Source organism: Kogia breviceps, chromosome 14 (assembly GCF_026419965.1).
Source record: "Kogia breviceps isolate mKogBre1 chromosome 14, mKogBre1 haplotype 1, whole genome shotgun sequence".
NCBI classification, from domain to species: Eukaryota; Metazoa; Chordata; class Mammalia; order Artiodactyla; family Physeteridae; genus Kogia; species Kogia breviceps.
Genome location: NC_081323.1, coordinates 76495693 through 76515553, shown reverse-complemented (window position 1 = coordinate 76515553; position 19861 = coordinate 76495693). Strand labels below are relative to the sequence as shown.

General features: G+C 40.9%; 1 protein-coding gene across 2 annotated transcripts in view; it reads right to left on the bottom strand.

The window, feature by feature from the left end:
- TPST1 (tyrosylprotein sulfotransferase 1) overlaps nucleotides 1–19861 on the bottom strand; it is a 133390-nt gene that overhangs the window by 49903 nt on the left and 63626 nt on the right. For both annotated transcript variants that reach the window (XM_059036690.2, XM_059036689.2), the window contains exon 2: nucleotides 7383–8328. In XM_059036690.2, coding sequence (XP_058892673.1) covers nucleotides 7383–8227 — 845 coding nt within the window. In that variant the 5' untranslated portion in view covers nucleotides 8228–8328. The remainder of the gene's footprint in view (nucleotides 1–7382; nucleotides 8329–19861) is intronic.

Below are 19861 nucleotides of genomic sequence, written 5' to 3'. Positions count from 1 at the left end.
TTAGGATTCTCTATGTATAGTATCATGTCATCTGCAAACAGTGACAGCTTTACTTCTTCTTTTCCTATTTGGATTCCTTTTATTTCTTTTTCTTCTCTGATTGCTGTGGCTAGAACTTCCAAAACTATGTTGAATAAGAGTGGTGAGAGTGGGCAACCTTGTCTTGTTCCTGATCTTAGTGGAAATGGTTTCAGTTTTTCACCATTGAGAACGATGCTAGCTGTGGGTTTGTCATCTGTGGCCTTTATTATATTGAGGAACGTTCCCTGTATGCCTACTTTCTGCAGGGTTTTTATCATAAATGAGTGTTGAATTTTGTCAAAAGCTTTCTCTGCATCTATTGAGATGATCATATGGTTTTTCTCCTTCAGTTTGTTGATATGGTGTATCACGTTGATTGATTTGTGTATATTGAAGAATCCTTGCATTCCTGGAATAAACCCCACTTGATCATGGTGTATGATCCTTTTAATATGCTGTTGCATTCTGTTTGCTAATATTTTGTTGAGGATTTTTGCATCTATGTTCATCAGTGATATTGGCCTGTAGTTTTCTTTCTTTGTGACGTCTTTGTCTGGTTTTGGTATCAGGGTGATTTTGGCCTCATAGAATGAGTTTGGGAGTGTTCCTCCCTCTGCTATCTTTTGGAAGAGTTTGAGAAGGATAGGTGTTAGCTCTTCTCTAAATGTTTGATAGAATTCGCCTGTGAAGCCATCTGGTCCTGGGCTTTTGTTCTTGGAAGATTTTTAATCACAGTTTCAATTTCAGTGCTTGTGACTGGTCTGTTTATATTTTCTATTTCTTCCTGGTTCAGTCTCAGCAGGTTGTGCATTTCTAAGAATTTGTCCATTTCTTCCAGGTTGTCCATTTTATTGCCATACAGTTGCTTGTAGTAATCTCTAATAATCTTTTGTATTTCTGCAGTGTCAGTTGTTACATCTCCTTTTTCATTTCTAATTCTATTGATTTGAGTCTTCTCCCTTTTATTCTTGATGAGTCTGGCTAATGGTTTATCAATTTTATTTATCTTCTCAAAGAACCAGCTTTTAGTTTTATTGATCTTTGCTATTGTTTCCTTCACTTCTTTTTCATTTATTTCTGATCTGATCTTTATGATTTCTTTCCTTCTGCTAAATTTGGGGTTTTTTTGTTCTTCGTTCTCTAATTGCTTTAAGTGCAAAGTTAGGTTGTTTATTCGAGATGTTTCCTGTTTCTTAAGGTAGGATTGTAGTGCTATAAACTTGCCCCTTAGAACTGCTTTTGCTGTATCCCATAGGTTTTGGGTCGTCGTGTCCCCATTGTCATTTGTTTCTAAGTATTTTTTGATTTCCTCTTTGATTTCTTCAGTGATCACTTCATTATTAAGTAGTGTATTGTTTAGCCTCCATGTGTTTGTATTTTTTACAGATCTTTTCCTGTAATTGATATCTAGTCTCATAGCGTTGTGGTCAGAAAAGATACTTGATACGATTTCAATTTTCTTAAATTTGCCAAGGCTAGATTTGTGACCCAATATATGATCGATCCTGGAGAATGTTCCATGAGCACTTGAGAAAAATGTGTATTCTGTTGTTTTTGGATGGAATGTCCTATAAATATCAATTAAGTCCATCTTGTGTAATGTATCATTTAAAGCTTGTGTTTCCTTATTTATTTTCATTTTGGATGATCTGTCCATTGGTGAAAGTGGGGTGTTAAAGTCCCCCATTATAATTGTGTTACTGTCGATTTCCCCTTTTATGGCTGTTAGTATTTGCCTTATGTATTGAGGTGCTCCTATGTTGGGTGCATAAATATTTACAACTGTTATATTTTCTTCATGGATCGATCCCTTGATCATTATGTAGTGTCCTTCTTTGTCTCTTGTAATAGTCTTTATTTTAAAGTCTATTTTGTCTGATATGAGAATTGCTACTCCAGCCTTCTTCTGATTTCCATTTGCATGGCATATCTTTTTCCATCCCCTTACTTTCAGTCTGTATGTCTCCCTAGGTTTGAAGTGGGTCTCTTGTAGACAGCATCTATATGGGTCTTGTTTTTGTATCCATTCAGCCAGTCTGTGTCTTTTGGTGGGAGCATTTAATCCAGTTACATTTAAGGTAATTATCGATATGTATGTTCCTATTACCATTTACTTAATTGTTTTGGGTTGTTCTTGTAGGTCTTTTCCTTCTCTTGTGTTTCTTGCCTAGAGAAGTTCCTTTAGGATTTGTTGTAGAGCTGGTTTGGTGGTGCTGAACTCTCCCAGCTTTTGCTTGTCTGTAAAGGTTTTAATTTCTCCATCAAATCTGAATGAGATCCTTGCTGGGTAGAGTAATCTTGGTTGTAGGTTTTTTTCCTTCATCACTTTAAATATGTCCTGCCACTCCCTTCTGGCTTGTAGAGTTTCTGCTGAAAGATCAGATGTTAACCTTATGGGGATTCCCTTGTGTGTTATTTGTTGTTTTTCCCTTGCTGCTTTTATTATGTTTTCTTTGTATTTAATTTTTGACAGTTTGATTATTATGTGTCTTGGCATGTTTCTCTTTGGGTTTATCCTGTCTGGGACTCTCTGTGCTTCCTGGACTTGATTGACTATTTCCTTTCCCATATTAGGGAAGTTTTCAACTATAATCTCTTCAAATATTTTCTCAGTCCCTTTCTTTTGCTCTTCTTCTTCTGGGACCCCTATGATTCGAATGTTGGTGCGTTTAATGTTGTCCCAGAGGTCTCTGAGACTGTCCTCAGTTCTTTTCATTCTTTTTTCTTTCTTCTGCTCTGCAGTAGTTATTCCCACTATTTTATCTTCCAGGTCACTTATCCGTCCTTCTGCCTCAGTTATTCTGCTATTGATCCCATCTAGAATATTTTTCATTTCATTTATTGTGTTGCTCATCGTTGCTTGCTTCCTCTTTATTTCTTCTAGGTCCTTGTTAACTGTTTCTTGCAAATTGTCTATTCTATTTCTAAGATTTTGAATCATCTTTACTATCATTATTCTGAATTATTTTTCAGGTAGACTGCCTATTTCCTCTTCATTTGTTAGGTCTGGTGTGTTTTTATCTTGCTCCTTCATCTGTTGTGTGTTTTTCTGTCTTCTCATTTTGCTTATCTTACTGTGTTTGGGGTCTCCTTTTTGCACGCTGCAGGTTCGTAGTTCCCGTTGTTTTTGGTGGCTGTTCCCAGTGGCTAAGGTTGGTTCAGTGGGTTGAGTAGGTTCCCTGGTTGGGGGGACTAGTGCCTCTGTTCTGGTGGATGAGGCTGGATCTTGTCTTTCTGGTGGGCAGGTCCACGTCTGGTGGTGTGTTTGGGGATGTTGGTAACCTTATTATGATTTTAGGCAGCCTCTCTGCTAATGGATGGGGCTGTAGACCTGTCTTGCTCTTTGTTGGGTATAGGGTGTCCAGCACTGTTCGTTGCTGGTCCTTGAGTGAAGCTGGGTCTTGGTGTTGAGATGGAGATCTCTGGGAGATTTTTGCCGTCTGATATTACATGGAGCTGGGAGGTCTCTTGTGGACTAGTGTCTTGAGGTTGGTTCTCCCACCTCAGAGACACAGCCCTGGTGCCTGGCTGGGGCGCCAAGAGCCTTTAATCCACACGGCTCAAAATAAAAGGGAGAAAAAATAGAAAGGAAAGAAAAGGAAGGAAGGAAGGAAGGAGTGAGGGAGGGTAGGAAGGAAGAAAGGAAGGAAGAAATGAAGGAAGAAATGAAGGAAGAAAGCAAGAAAGGAAGGAAGGTGGAGAGGAAGAAAGGGAGGAAGGAAGAGAGGAAGGGAGGAAGGATGGGAGGAAAGAAGGGGAGAAGGAAGGAAGAAGGGAGGGAAGGAGGGAAGAAAGGAAGGAAGAAAGGAAGAAAGAAAGGGAGAAGACAAAGTAGAATAAAGTATAGTTATTAAAATAAAAAATAATTATTAAGAAGAAAAATTTCTATTAAAAAAAAAAAACAGAAAAACGGGTCAGTCTAACCCTAGGACAAATGGTGAAAGCAAAGCTATACAGACAAAATCTCACACAGCAGCACTCACATACACACTCACAAAAAGAAAAAAAGGGGAAAATAATAGTATATCTTGCTCCCAAAGTCCACCTCCTCAACTTGGGATATTTTGCTGTCTATTCAGGTTTTCCACAGATGCAGGGCACTTCAAGTTGATTGTGGAGCTTTAATCCGCCGCTTCTGAGGCTGCTGGGAGAGACCTCCCCCTCTCCTCTCTGTTCGCACAGCTCCTGGGGTTCAGCTTTGGACTTTGTCCCGCCTCTGCGTGTAGCTCGTCCGAGGGTGTCTGCCCTTTGCTCAGACAGGACGATGTTAAAGGAGCAGTTGATTCGGGGGCTCCAGCTCACTCAGGCTAGGGGGAGGGAGTGGCACGGATGCAGGGCGAGTCCGCGGCGGCAGAGGCCGACGTGACGCTGCACAGGCCCAAGGCGCGCTGCGTGCTCTCCCGGGGAAGCTGTCCCTGAATCCCGGGACCCCCGCAGTGGCGGGCTGCACGGGCTCCCGGGAGGGCCGGTGTGGAGAGTGACCTGTGCTGGCACACAGGCCTCTTGGTGGTGGTAGCAGCAACCTTAGCATCCCACACCTGTCTCTACTGTCTGTGCCGACAGCCGCGGCTCGCGCCCGTTTCTAGAGCTCCTTTACGCGGTGCTCTTAATCCCCTCTCCTCGCGCCCGAGGAAGCAAAGAGGCAAGAAAAAGTCTCTTGTCTCTTCGGCAGCTCCGCGCCCGTTTCTGGGGCTCCTTTAAGCGGCGCGCTTAATCCCCTCTCCTCGCGCCCAGGAAGCAAAGAGGGAAGAAAAGGTCTCTTGCCTCTTCGGCAGCTCCAGACTTCAACCGGACTCCCTCCCGGCCAGCCGTGGCACACTACACCTTCAGGCTGTTTTCACTCTGCCAACTCCAGACCTTTCCCTGGGATCCGACTGAAGCCCGAGCCTCAGTTCCCGGCCCCGCCCACCCCGGCGGGTGAGCAGACAAGCCTCTCGGGCTGGTGAGTGCCGGTCGGCACCGATGCTCTGCGGGAATCTCTCCGCTTTGCCCTCCGCACCCTGTGGCCGAGCTGTCCTCCGCGGCTCCGGAGCTTCCCCCTCCGGCGCCCGCAGTCTCCGCCCGCGAAGGGGCTTCTAGTGTGGGGGAGTCTTTCCTCCTTCACGGCTCCCTCCCACTCACTGGTGTAGATCCCGTCCCTATTCTTTGTCTGTTTATTCTTTTTTCTTTTGCCCTACCCAGGTATGTGGGGGAGTTTCTTGCCTTTCGGGAGGTCTGAGGTCTTCTGCCAGCGTTCGGTGGTTGTTCTATAGGAGAAGTTCCACGTGTAGATGTATTTCTGATGTCTCTGTGAGGAGGAAGGAGGTCTCCGAGTCTTACTCTTCCGCCATCTTTAAGCCATCTCTTATACCCTAATTTTAAAAAACTCATATAGTGGCAAGAGTCTTGGAATAGGCATTGGAGGCTCTAGTCATGGTTCTTCCATGTGTGATTCTTGACAAAGCATAAAACCTCACTGGGTCTGCATTCCATATACTACATGCTAAATAAGGTCTCTTCCCCCTCTAAAACTCACTGATTCAAAATTCCTATGAATTTCCTTGGTCTGCATGTTTGCAAAATTATCTTTTTTTTTTCTTTTTTTTTGGCCACACTGTGCAGCATGCAGGTTCTTAGTTCCCCAACCAGGGATGAAACCTGCGCTCTCTGCAGTGGAAGCACACAGTCTTAACCCCTGGACCACCAGGGAAGTCCCTGCAAAATTATCTTTTCCTGAATTCCATAGAAATTTAATTTGAGCATATCTCTTTAATCCCTACTTGGAGAGATGGGGTGATGTTAATAGGTTTATTTTATATTAATAGATGGAACTAGCATCAGAATTTCTGGGCCAACATACAAGCATACAAAGTAAAATGCTACCTAGGAATACAGGTGATTAGAAAGTAGTGATGCTCTATTATTTGGAAAGAACAGTAAACTGTGATGACATTAGCTAAAGCTGTAATTCTCTTTGAATCAATAAAAATAACCTGGAGTGATGATACCTAATAATTTATAATCAATAACTGAAAGCTTGTTGCAGAAAGGTAGCTGTTCCTTTCCAATTACCTATATGAGGAATCAGTATTTACTGTACAAGTTCTATACTTTGAAAAAAAATCAAGAAGACATTCCTTGATAGGGGCAAGCAGGATACAAAAGGGAAGTTCACTGATTTTTCTTTTCTTTTTTTTTACAGGGCATATTACTTTTATAAATGGAAAGATAAAAAATAAAATTTAGTCATAGCCAACTTTTCTTCATGAGGAGATGCTACCTGAATTTAACAGTAGTTTTTTTGTTTGTTTGTTTGTTTGTTTTTGCAGTACGCGGGCCTCTCACTGTTGTGGCCTCTCCCGTTGCAGAGCACAGGTTCCAGATGCGCAGGCTCAGCGGCCATGGCTCACAGGCCCAGCCACTCCGTGGCATGTGGGATCTTCCCGGACCGGGGCACGAACCTGTGTCCCCTACATCGGTAGGCAGACTCTCAACCACTGTGCTACCAGGGAAGCCCAACAGTAGTTTTTATATCCTTATATCCTTATTCTAGGTATAAGTCATCAAGTCAGGTTATCAGATCAAGTCAGGCCACCCTAGTCATCATTTCATGAGAAAGGAAGAAAAATACAATGGTTTTAGAAATATTTGAATCCAAGGAACTTCTTGTATGAATTATGGATTAAGCTTCCAAATTTCAGAGATCCTCTAAAATTTTGTAAAAATCAAGGGAAGATGTATCCATCAGATGACAAAAGAAGCACTACATAAAGCACTAATAAAATGCCAAGGGAAAAAGCACTAGCCCATTAAGACCAAAGCACAGATTCTAATTCTGGCCCTGCCATTTAAATTTGAGTAAATCATTTTGATCTTTCTGACTCAGATTTCCTATCTGTAAAATGAAGGGAACGAGTTAGATAATTTTAACCTTTATTTTTCTCTCACTAAAATTTCCTATATGCTGGAATTCACTACATACCAACATGGTAGATGCTTTTCTTCATATTGACCTTAATCTACACAAAAGTTAACTATCCTTATTAACAAAAATATCTAGAAATTAAATATCAGAAGCCACTAAAATTGAATGATAGACATTAAAGTCTGATGTCCTTTCACTGCTATAAATTGGGTTTGCCTCCATCAAGTACATAAAGGACAATTCATAAATTTAAAAATGAATTAAGTAAATGAAAGGGTCTATAATGAACTGGCTAGAGAATTTTTTAAAAACTCACTGATGAAGCTCTATTCCAGAAAAGGTCTATAGTTTTCATATACATATATATATTCCATATAGACACACACACCCACACCCACACACACACCACTTCTTTATTAGCTGAATATGGTAAATAAAAAACATAACATCTACTCACTTTGAGAGAGATACTCCCCCAGCTTTCCCAATCATCTCTTCATGGTGTAATACTGAGTGGTTCCAAGGAATTTGGAGGAACTTTAAGAGTGTTCTCATCCACCGTTCAGGATGTAAGACAAGTTGCTCATAGTGAACTAACATGCATTTTTTATAGCCAACCTCCATACACTGGTTATACATGGTCTCTATGGCACGATTCCACTTGGTCAAACAGTCCCTATAGCTGTTCAGGTCAAATCCAGCGATTGTAACTTTTCGAGAAATCATTGAATGTACTGATGCCCGGCCATCTCGGACCATCAGGAGAAATTTGGCATTGGGGAATAACCTAGCAAGGTAAGTTAAGGATTTCAGGGCAAAAGGATCTTTATTACATAAATAAGGGGCTGGCTCCCCATGCTTAACAATGATTTCTAGTAAGAAGGCCTGCATGGCAGAATCCAGCACTTCATCGGTGACACCAGCCTCATCCAAGCGTATTTTCTCTTTACTTGACCGTGACCATATCTGCTTCAGAGCCAGGATTCGAGGAATGACCCTGGTTTCCTCTCCACAGCGAATATCAGGGTGTGCATCTAGCATGGCCCTCATGAGTGTGGTTCCACTCCGAGGCACACCTCCAATAAATATTAAAGGCATATCTTTGTGATAGGCAAAGGTTTTATTGGCTTTGATGTCCAGGCCAGTTCTTACAGTGGTCTTTGTGTTCTCCAATTTGAGGGGCTGGCTACGTTCTTCTATTCGGTGATGGCATTCCATGGCGTGTTGGCCCAAGTAAAATACAGTCACAGAACTAATCACCAGACATGCCAATAGTAAGTTCTGCTTCAGTTTTCCAACCATCTTGATGTGGTTATCTTGCTATTCAACAGATATTTTGCTACAAATGTTTTTCAGAAAACATTCAGGCCATGGAGATTCTACTTCAGGAAGATGATCAATATCTAATAGGAAAAGGAAAAAGTTATTTTACCATCACATTAAGATTGTTTACAAATTAATCATCAGTTATCACCATTACATTTTAGCTAGAAAGAAGCTGAAGCAGTCTTAAATACACTGATACTCTTAGAATACAAGTATATATAAATACAAGCAAAAATAAATCAATATTTCTAATCAGAAAGTTTTTCTTAATGTAACAATTCTGAAGCTACAGACCTTGCACAGAATGGAAAAATAAATAACATTATTTCTATAGTGAGTCAAGCAAATATTTAATATTCCCAAGTATGTTTGGAGTCTAACCCAAGGTTCATCTCTGATATTCAGAGTTGCTTCATCCCCAAGAAGCTTCATCCACATTCTACTATAAAGAGAAATGACAGAAGAAATATACAACTTCCAAATTTTTAACACAGATTCAGTTTATTCATATCTTACAAATTATTTATTTAGGTGCTACAGTCCAGATATTTGGGCTTGGCTGAGGATAAACTTTGAAAAGGACAGCAGTGCAGTGACCCCTGCTCTCAGGAAACAGTCTCATGGGCAGACAAATATACAATGACAATGAAGTGTGATCAGTGTCTTAGTAGGAATAAGCAAAGGAGACAATGGTAGTATAATGAAAAGGCACACAGAGTCTACCTCAGGAAGCTATAAAAGCCGTATATAAAACAAGAGGAAGGAGTACGCTAAGCAATAGAAACTTGTGTGCAAAAGCACAACGGCATGACAGAACACAGCATAATTAGGTGACAAGAAGTATTCAGGAAAGCTGGTGTATAGGGTGCAAAGAAAACTGTGTGTGTCTGTGATCTAGCCTTATCTAGAATAGATAAGATTTGGGTACACAGAGCATTCTAAACTGAAGATACACTATGACCAAAGACACAGACAAGTAAAAGCAGGGGCATGTATGTAAAACATATGTACTATGTACATGTAAACTTACCCTGAACTTCAGAGGGCAAGTGTGATGTTTAGTTTTATCTGTCAGCTTGGCTAGGCTATGGTGCCCAGTGTTTGGTCAAACACCAGTCTAAATGTTTCTGTGAAGGTATTTTTTTTAGAAGTGATTAACAATTAAATCAACAGACTTTGAGTAAAGTAGATTACCCTCCAAAATACAGGTGGACTTCATCCAACAATTGAAGTCCTTAAGAGAAAAGACAAGTTTCCTGAAGAAAAAGCGATTCTCCACAAGACTGCAACACAGAAACCCTGCCTGAGTTTCTAGCCTGCTGCCCTGAGGAATTCAGATTCTAGGCTAACATCAACTCTTACCTGCCGGACTGCTGTATGGATTTTAGAAATACCAGTGCATAATCACATGAGCCAATTCCGACAGTGAGTACACCTGGGGAAATGACTAACTCCACCAGAAAAAGAATATATTCTGAGAGGCAGGATGTCTAGCTATGAACTAATGAGAAGGTAGGCAATTCTTCTCCCCAAAAAAACAAATTATAAAGAGGAATGAAACTGACAAAACCACCCTTTCAGTCCTCTGGAAATTGACCAAAGGAATATAGCAACCCAAGCATTTATGTTTGAAAAACTGCTCAACGTTCAGTAAGAACAGTGAGAGCTGTGGTATTTGTGCCCAAGACTACTCCCACCCCCACCATCCACCCATTCAGCAGGTACAGAGGTTCTGCAGGGCAGGGCAAACTACAAGGCCTGGAGGCTTTGCTGCTGGAATCAACGGGAGATCACTCAATTTGAACTGGAGTGTAGTACACATGCCCAACTGTGCTGCCGGTGTAAGTGATGCTCCAGGCGGCAGGTGAGCAAGGAGGGTGAAGAGCTCTAGCAGGCTGAGGCTGTAGTCGTGATCAGCAAGCTCGTGGCCAACGCTGAGCTGCATACAGGTAAAGAGGACACATGAAAGGATCAAGTGGAAGTAAACACCAGGGAAGATTTGAGAACAGCCTGAACTTTGAACGTGTTCCTCTGCCCCACATGCAGATCCACTGGCAGAGGACAAGTCTTACTGCCTCAATATGTTTGAGCACAACTGCTGTCCACTAAGCTATGCAGACAGGGGGGCAAACCACAAGAAAGCCATGCTTAAAAATGAAAACAATTGTGTGTGTGTGTGTGTGTGTATATGTATCTGAGCAGCTACATCAGCATACATTTATATGAAGTGTTCACATCTGGCAAATTTACAGAGACAGAAAGCATGGGATGGAAGGAAGAACTTATGGCAAACAGGCATGAGGGGACTTTTTCCAGTGATGAAAATGTTCTGAAACTGGACTGTTGTGATAGTTGCACATCTCTATAAAATCTACTAAAAATCACTGAATTGTACCCTTACAATGAGTAAGTTTTATGGTATATGTTACACCTCAGTACAGCTGGTTTTTCTTTTTTTGAAGAATACACTCAAAGAAATATTTTTTGAGAGTCTCAGTAGGATACAACAATCAAGATCTGGGTTTTGTTTACTTATGTATTCATTCCTTTAGCCACATATGTGAAGACATATTATTGTGCCAGGCGCTGTACTTTGTTATAAAGCTGCAACAAAGAACCACAAAGTGAGAAGAGGTTGAGATTAGAAGATCAGCTTGATAAGAAAAGACTGCAAAGAAAAAAACATTAATTAAGATAATTGGTAGCAATATAGCATTGAAATATCTATGCAGAAAACCGTATCCATGATGTAGAAGGCACACTTAAGATGTTACACCAGTATTTAATTTAAAAGGGAGTAAGTGGGAAGGAAAGAAAACAATGGAGAGAAAAGAGAGTAATAGAGAAAATGGAGAATTAAGATTCAACCCTAGAAAAATAACATTTTGGTTAAAGAAACTAAAACTGTATTACAAGCACAAAGGGAAAAAAACCTTTTGGAAATGGAAAAAAAGACATTAGTCTATTCAAGTGAGGGCCTACCTTTCAAGCAAAACAAATGACAAAAAACCCAATGGCAATTTCAAATATGGCAATTTCAAATTTCAAATATAGTTCAATTTCAAATGTGAAAGAAATAGTTTTTCAGGCTTCCAAACAGAAAAAGAAAATAAGGACCACAGGACCAAAAAACAAGCTGGCATTAGATGTCTCTACAATATTAAATGTTTATCCTCTGGTTTCCTTGTAAGATACCTTTCCTTGTTTTTCAAATTTGCTATGATGAACATGTGTTACCTTTCTAAGTGAGAAAAGAAAAACCAATATTTAAAAAATAATAGTCGGGGGGCTTCCCTGGTGGCGCAGTAGTTGGGAGTGCGCCTGCCAATGCAGGGGACACAGGTTCGTGCCACGGTCTGGGAAGATCCCACATGCCGCGGAGCGGTTGGGCCCGTGAGCCATGGCCGCTGAGCCTGCGCGTCTGGAGCCTGTGCTCCGCAACGGGAGAGGCCACAACAGTGAGAGGCCTGTGTACCGCAAAAAGAATATAATAATAATAATAGGGGGCTTCCCTGGTGGTGCAGTGGTTAAGAATCCACCTGCCAATGCAGGGGACATGGGTTCGAGCCCTGGTCCGGGAAGATCCCACATACCATGGAGCAACTAAGCCCATGCGCCACAACTACTGAGCCTGCGCTCTAGAGCCCGCAAGCCATGAATACTGAGCCCACGTGCCACAACTACTGAAGCCCGCGCGCCTAGAGCCCATGCTCTGCAACAAGAGAAGCCACTGCAATGAGAAGCCCATGCACTGCAACGAACAGTAGCCCCCGCTCACAGCAACAAGAGAAAGCCCACGCGCAGCAACGAAGACCCAAGGCAGCCAAAACTAAATAAATTTATTTTTTTAAAAAAATAATAGGAATAGTCTTTCTTAAAAATCGACAGGTAAAGATCTGAAGAATGAGTAGGAACTAGGTAAAGAGTGAAGAGAAGAGCAGTTTAAGCAAAAGTAAATGGATACGCAAAAGCCCTGCAATAGAAAGGCATTTTAAAGCTTTCGGGGACTTCCCTGGCAGTCCAGTGGTTAAGACTCTGTGCTTCCAATGCAGGGGGCACAGGTTCGATCCCTAGTCGGGAACTAAGACCCCACATGCCCCACGGTGTGGCCAAAAAAAAAAAAAAAGCTTTCCAAGAGCAGGCTAAGGCAGTAAGCAAGAGAGAAAGTGAGTGAGAGATGAAACTGGAAAAATGGGCAGGGGTCAGTTCATAAATCTTGTGGGTCAGGTTAGGGATATAAAATTTTATCATAGATGCAATCAATGTGACTGATTTAAAGATTCTAAGCTGTGAGTTACTTAACTTAACTTAGGTTTATACAATCTCACTCTGGCCGAAACTATCCTGAAAAACAACAATGTTGGAAGATTCACAATTCCCAATTTCAAAACTTACTACAAAGGGATAGTAATGAAGACAATGCAATACTGGTGGAAATACAGGCATACAGATGAATGGAAGTCCAGAAATAAACTGTTACATTTATGGTCAACTGACTTCTGACAAGGGTGCCAAGATAACTGAGTGAGGAAAGAGCATTCTTTTAAACAAATGATGCTAGGACAACTGGACATCCACATGCAAAAGAATGAAGTTGAATACCTATTCACAAAAATCAACTCAAAATGAGCTAGAGACCTAAATGTAAGAGCTAAAACTATAAAATTCTTAGAAGAAAACAAAAGTGTAAATCTTTGTGGCTGTGCGTTAGGCCACAGTTTCATAGATACAACACCAAAAGTAAAGAAAAAAACAGAAAAATTGGACTTCATCAAAATTTAAAATATTTGTGCTTCAAAGGACAATATCCTAAAAGTGAAAGACAAACCAAGAAATGGGAGAACATATATGTAAATCATATATCCAACAAGGGACTTGTAACCAGAATATATAAAGAACTTACAATTCAACAAGACAAATAATCCAATAAAATATGGACAAAAGCTCTAAATAGACACTTCTGCAAAGAAGATATACAATAGTTAATTAGCACATGAAAAGATGCTCAACAATATTAGTCTTCAGGAAAATGCAAATCAAAACCAAAATGAGATACCACTTCAAACCCACTAGATGGCAACAAAAAAAAAGACAGACAATAAAAAGTGTCGGTGAAGATGTGGAGAAACGGAAACCCTCATATACTGCCAGTGGGTGGAACTGTAAACTGGCAGGGGCACAGTCACTTTAGAAAACAGTTCGGCAGTTCCTCAAAAGGTTAAGAGTTACCATATGATCCAGCAATTCCACCCAAGAGAACTGAATACATGTGTCTACACAAAAACTTGTACACAAGTGTTCATGGCATCATTATTCATAGCCAAAAATAAGCAACAACCCAAATGCCCACTAACTGATAAATGGGTAAACAATATAGGGTATATCCATGCAACAGAGTATTATTCAGCCATAGAAAGGAGTACTGATACATGTTATAATTTGGATGAACCTTAAAAACATTATGCTAATTGACTGAAATAACTCATAAAAGATCACATATTGTATGATACCATTTATATGAAATGTCCAGAAAAGGCAAATCTGTAGAGACAGAAAAATTAGTAGTTGCCTGGGGCTGAGGGGAGAAGGAAGATGGAAACAATGACCATGGTTGTTTTGTTTTTTTAAAATAAATTTATTTATTTTTATTTAGTTAGTTAGTTTTGGCTGTGTTGGGTCTTCGTTGCTGTGCGCAGGCTTTCTCTAGTTGCAGCAAGTGGGGGCTACTCTTCATTGCAGTGCGTGGGCTTCTCACTGCAGTGGCTTCTCTTGTTGCAGAGCATGGCCTCTAGGGTGCACGGGCTTCAGCAGATGTGGCGCATGGGCTCAGTAGTTGTGGCTTGTGGGCTCTAGAGCACAGGCTCAGTAGTTGTGGCACACAGGCTTAGTTGCTCTGCGGCAAGTGAGATCTTCCCGGACCAGGGATCGAACCCGTGTCCCCTGCAATGGCAGGCGGGTTCTTTACCACTGCGCCACCAGGGAAGCCCATACCATTTTTTTGTTTAATTAATTAATTTATTTATTTATTTATTTTTGGCTGCGTTGGGTCTTCGTTGCTGTGCGCAGGCTTTCTTTAGTTGCAGTAAGCGGGGGCTACTCTTCCTTGCAGTGCACGGGCTCATTGTCGTGGCTTCTCTTGCTGCAGAGCATGGGCCCCAGGTGTGCAGGCTTCAGTAGTTGTGGCACATGGGCTCAGTAGTTGTGGTTTGTGGGCTCTAGAGCTCAGGCTCAGTAGTTGTGGCGCACGGGCCCAGTTGCTCCGCGGCATGTGGGATCCTCCCGGGCCAGGGCTCAAATCCGTGTCCCCTGTATTGGCAGGCAGATTCCTAACCACTGCGCCACCAGGGAAGCGCATGTGGTTTTTTTGGGGGGGTGATGAAAATGTTCTAAATCCAGGTTGTGGGAAAATATATGGTGTGTGGATTATGTGTCAATAATACTGGTTTTTTAAAAAAATGACTACACACTTATTAGGATGGCTCAAATAAAAACTGCTGAGGGCTTCCCTGGTGGCGCAGTGGTTGAGAGGCCGCCTGCCCATGCAGGGGACACGGGTTCGTGCCCCGGTCCGGGAAGATCCCACATGCCGCGGAGCGGCTGGGCCCGTGAGCCATGGCTGCTGAGCCTGCGTGTCTGGAGCCTGTGCTCCGCAACGGGAGAGGCCACAACAGTGAGAGGCCCGCGTACCGCAAAAAAAAAAAAAAAAAAAAAAAAAAAATGCTGACAGACGATATCAAGTGCTGACAAATATGAGGAGCAACTGGCTCTCACGCATTACTGGGAATGCACAATGGTACATCCAGAGTCTTGTAGATTCTAATGACCGATATGAGAAAAGAATCTAAAAAAGAGTGGATATATGTATATGTATAACTGATTCACTTTGCTGTACAGCAGAAACTAACACAACATTGTCAATCAACTATACTCCAATAAAAATTTTTTTTAAAAGCCTGGTAGAGTCTAATAAATGTAAACATACACTTACCATACAACCCAAGAAGTGCACTCCTGAGCATTTGTCCTAGAGAAATGAAACCTACATTCACATAAAACCTGCACATGAATATAGCAGTTCTATTCATAATCACCAAAAACTGAAAACAAACCAAATGTCCCTCAGTGGTTAAATTTGGATAAACTGTGGCACCTCCACTTCTGGAATACTATCCAGCAGTAAAAAGGAACAAATTCTTGATACATGCAACAATTTGAATGAACCTCAAAGGCATTATGCTGAGTGAAAGAAGCCAGTCTCAAAATGATTCTACTTATAAAATATTCTTGAAAAGACAAAACTACATCACTGGATGCCAGAGGACTAAGTATAAAGGGATATAACACAAGTTTTCTGGGATGATGGAACTGTTCTGTATCCTGATTGTGGCAGTTGTTACATGAGTCAATATATGTATGAAAATTCACAGAACTATACACCAGAAAAAAGTCAATTTTACTGTATAACAATTTTTAAAACAAAAAAATTTTTTAAATCGAGAGGAAACATGGGGGGAGGAGAAGACAGATGACAGGAGAAGACCAAGAAGAGGAGAGCTTGTGATTCTAAATCTTCCAATTAATGTTTCTGATTAACATTATTTAGTGGTGATAGATTCAGTGGTGATAGGAAGACATTAAGTAAATAACGGGTTTTACTGAGAAGAGTAGAGAAATGATCCTAGAAAAATGATCCCCGTATTTTCCATTTTATGAATATTTAAATGAAATATAAATTCATTTAAACACAAACAAAGCAAACAAAACTCATTTAATGAAGCAACGAGGAATGCTCTTAGAGACACAAGTAACTCTAGTCAATTTCATTTTATAGTTATCTAGGAATGATTCCTCTAGTACATTCATTTGTTTGGGGGGTTGCATAATGTATATTGCATGAGAGAAAAGCAGCGATCACTAAGAAATCACCCCGAAATTGGAAAGCTTTTTGATAAAATTTAGTACTATACATACTTTACATTTAACTTACCAACATCTGACATATGTCAGAATCCAATAGGTGACAAATGACTCAACTTCATTCAAAAATTACATGAACAATTTAGAATTCAATTGTACAAAACCAACATAACTACTTCTCTGAAAACTTCCCCAAGCACATATTAGATACAAAATAGAATTCACCAATCAAAAGTTAACATGATAGACCTTTAAGTTACTATAGCAGCAATCAACAGTATCTGATAACTTCCCATTAAAACACCCCAAATTCCCAGTAAAATACATAAAAAGACAAAAATTGGAAATATATTATGAATGTATTTCCTTGTCCAGAAACATACTTGTAAAATTTTCACGACTGCATAATACTTTACTGAAAAGGCTTTACCAATGTTTATTTGGCCAATTCTGTATTATTATTTACTTGTTTCTAAATTTTTGTGATGAATATTCTTGCATGTACAAACATCTTTGCACACATGATTATTTTCTACTCTGAATTTTTAAAAGAGGAATTGCTAGGTCAAAGGTTGTGAGATGTGCTTGATTTCAAAGCATTTAATACATATTTGATTTACCTCTTTCTCATACCCTACATCCAAATCTGACAAAAATTCTACTAGCTCTTTCTTCAAAATGTAGTCAGAATCCCACCACTTCTCAACACTTCCATTAGGACTGCCAGATTCTCTCACCAGGATTTCTGCAAGGTATCTTTACTTCTTCTACTGCCCCCTAGAGTCTATTCTCAACTCAACAGACAAAAGAAATTTTATTCAAAACTTAAGTCAGAACACGTCATTTCTCTGTTCAAAGCCTGGTATTATTTTTCAAAATGGTCTTGAAAAGGCTTATTTTAAGACATCCAACACTAAATTTATCTGTCTCTTTCTACTGATTCTGTCAATAGGCATCAAAAGCAGCACTGATTGAAGTCAGGTTAATATATCATTATCCCAAAACAGTAGTTTGTTATTCAAAGTGAAACAATTGAGAAGGTACCTATTCACATTAGAGGTTTAATAAGGACTCAAATGAAGGCAACTTCCTCTTTACTACGGGACAATTTAGGGAAAAAGAAAACCCTGCCATACATCCCATCATACTTGAGAGCTGTGTCAATTAACATAATTTGGGGTAATCTTTTTCAAGTCTTCATTCCCGTTGCATTTTAAATTAAACACTATGAGACTTCCCTGATGGTGCAGGGTTAAGAATCCTGCTGCCAATGCAGGGGATGCAGGTTCGAGCCCTGGTCTGGGAAGATACCACATGCCACAGAGCAACTGAGCCTGTGCACCACAACTACTGAGCCTGCGCTCTAGAGCCCGCGAGCCACAGCTACTCAGCCCACGTGCCACAACCACTGAAGTCCGCACACCTAGAGCCCATGCTCCACAACAAGAAGCCACCACAAGGAGAAGCCCACGCACAGCAATGAAGAGTAGCCCCCGCTCACTGAAACTAGAGGAAACCCGCGCCCAGCAACGAAGACCCAACGCAGCCAAAAACACCAAATAAATAAATTTATTTTTAAAATAAATTAATTAAACATTGTCTCCCCCAACACACTTAGGGGAAAAACGTATGTTCTATCTTCGCTTCAAGATGTTTGAAAGCAAGTAAGGAGTGGTCAAAGGCCTTGTAAGGGATACTAAAAAGGAAAGGAAGAGAATTCTTGGCTTCCCCAGAAACATTCTCACTACTTTTCATTCATTCATTCATTCAGGCTGCACCAGGTCTTAGTTGCAGCACATGGGATCTTCATTGCGGCATGCGGAATCTTCATTACAGCATGAGAGCTTCTTAGTTGCAGCATGCAGACTCTTAGTTGTGGCATGCGAACTCTTTAGTCCTGCAGCATGCATGCGGAATGTAGTTCACTGACCAGAGCCTGAACCCGGCCCCTTGCATTGGGAGCACAGAGTCTTACCCACTGGACCACCAGGGAAGTCTCTCATTACTTTTTCACTAAGTATATGAAGCCTAATTTTCTGTCTTTAGATGTTTCTTAACTTGAAGAATCATAGAGCATGACTGCTAAAAGGGGCCTTTATGACATTTGGTCCAACACTCTCATTTTACAAACATAGAAACTGAGGCCCAAGTAGCACATTCTCCTCACCACCTCTCTAAATCTTACCTCCTCTTCCAAGGTCACTCTTCATTTTACTGTGTATATTTTACTTACTCCCAAAGATTTTAAACTCCTGAAGCTCAGAGACCTTGTCTATGTTCCGTCCGCTACCACAGCATGCTTAACAGAGCACCAGGTCGCAGTGTACACTGAGTCTTCAAAATGTAAAAGTAAACGAATCAAACTGGGAAGAAAATGTCTATGGAAGAGAGATGCTGTAGAGCTTGAGGTCTCTACTCAAGCCTCAATAATGCTTCTTCTCAAATTCTTGAAAAAAGTAGTCCTATAATTTAAGAAGAAAGTACAGTAAAAGCTTGTCTGACCATTACCCTTATATATTTGACCACTGTCCACATGCACACGCACGAATACACACACACACACCAGCCTCTTTCCAGTATCTTAAAGTCCACGTCACTGTATTTTCAGACAAGTAGTATCAATATTTTCTCAACTGGGACATTTACAAAGCTGAGGCTGTGCTAGAAGGAAACACTAGAAAGTTCAGTCTCATTTTTCTCTCCAGTAGAAAGAAAAAGCACTGAAACACAGCAACAAACATATCTGAAAAATTACTATTAATAAGACTGTTATTTCCCAGCAAGCCAAATGAAAGACTCCCAGAAATAATGCTCTAGAGAAGAAGAGAATGATGACATTATACTTCCATACTTAGATCTTTATAAATTTTATAAAGATTTCTAATCAAAAGCAGTGTCAGTCAACAAACATAGGAGTATAAGAGGTTGGTGGTCAGCAGACCATTTTCAACACTCAGCGCATATACACAGGCCCAGGCACATGCACTCATGACCACATTCCTTACACCCTGTTTTTTTTTTTTTTTTTTTTTTTTTTTTTTTTTTTTTTTTGCGGTACGCGGGCCTCTCACCGCTGCGGCCTCTCCCGCTGCGGAGCACAGGCTCCGGACGCACAGGCCCAGCGGCCACGGCTCACGGGCCCAGCCGCTCCGCGGCACGTGGGATCCTCCCGGACCAGGGCACGAACCCGTGTCCCCTGCATCGGCAGGCGGACTCCCAACCACTGCGCCACCAGGGAAGCCCCACCCTGTTTTATAGTCAGGAAAGTAGCCATGTGCTATGTACAAAGAGATGCTGGGTAAATTTCCCAGCAAAAGATAAATTATAGGAATGTAACAATCCTCTAAATGCTTTCTTTCCTATATTAATCATTAGCTCCTTGCTTCCCATGCTTATTCATGCCAACCAACGTGGCAAATGGCAACACCGAGTGACACTTTGCCTTCTGTCTAAAGTCCAATTTATAGTGGGTTTCTCTATTTGCTTCCAGCTTTTTTAGCAAAAGGAAAAATAACTGTATCGTGTGCTTGAACTTGCCAATTAATAAGTGTCCAGGGTTTAATTTGAATGACAGCTTTGCATTCAGCAGAAACTTCAAATAAACCCACTGTTGTAAAACCAATCCTTATGTCAGCTCAAGGTCAGAGTACCAACATGGGAACGTCTTTTCCTAGCCACACCCTGGGGGCTGGC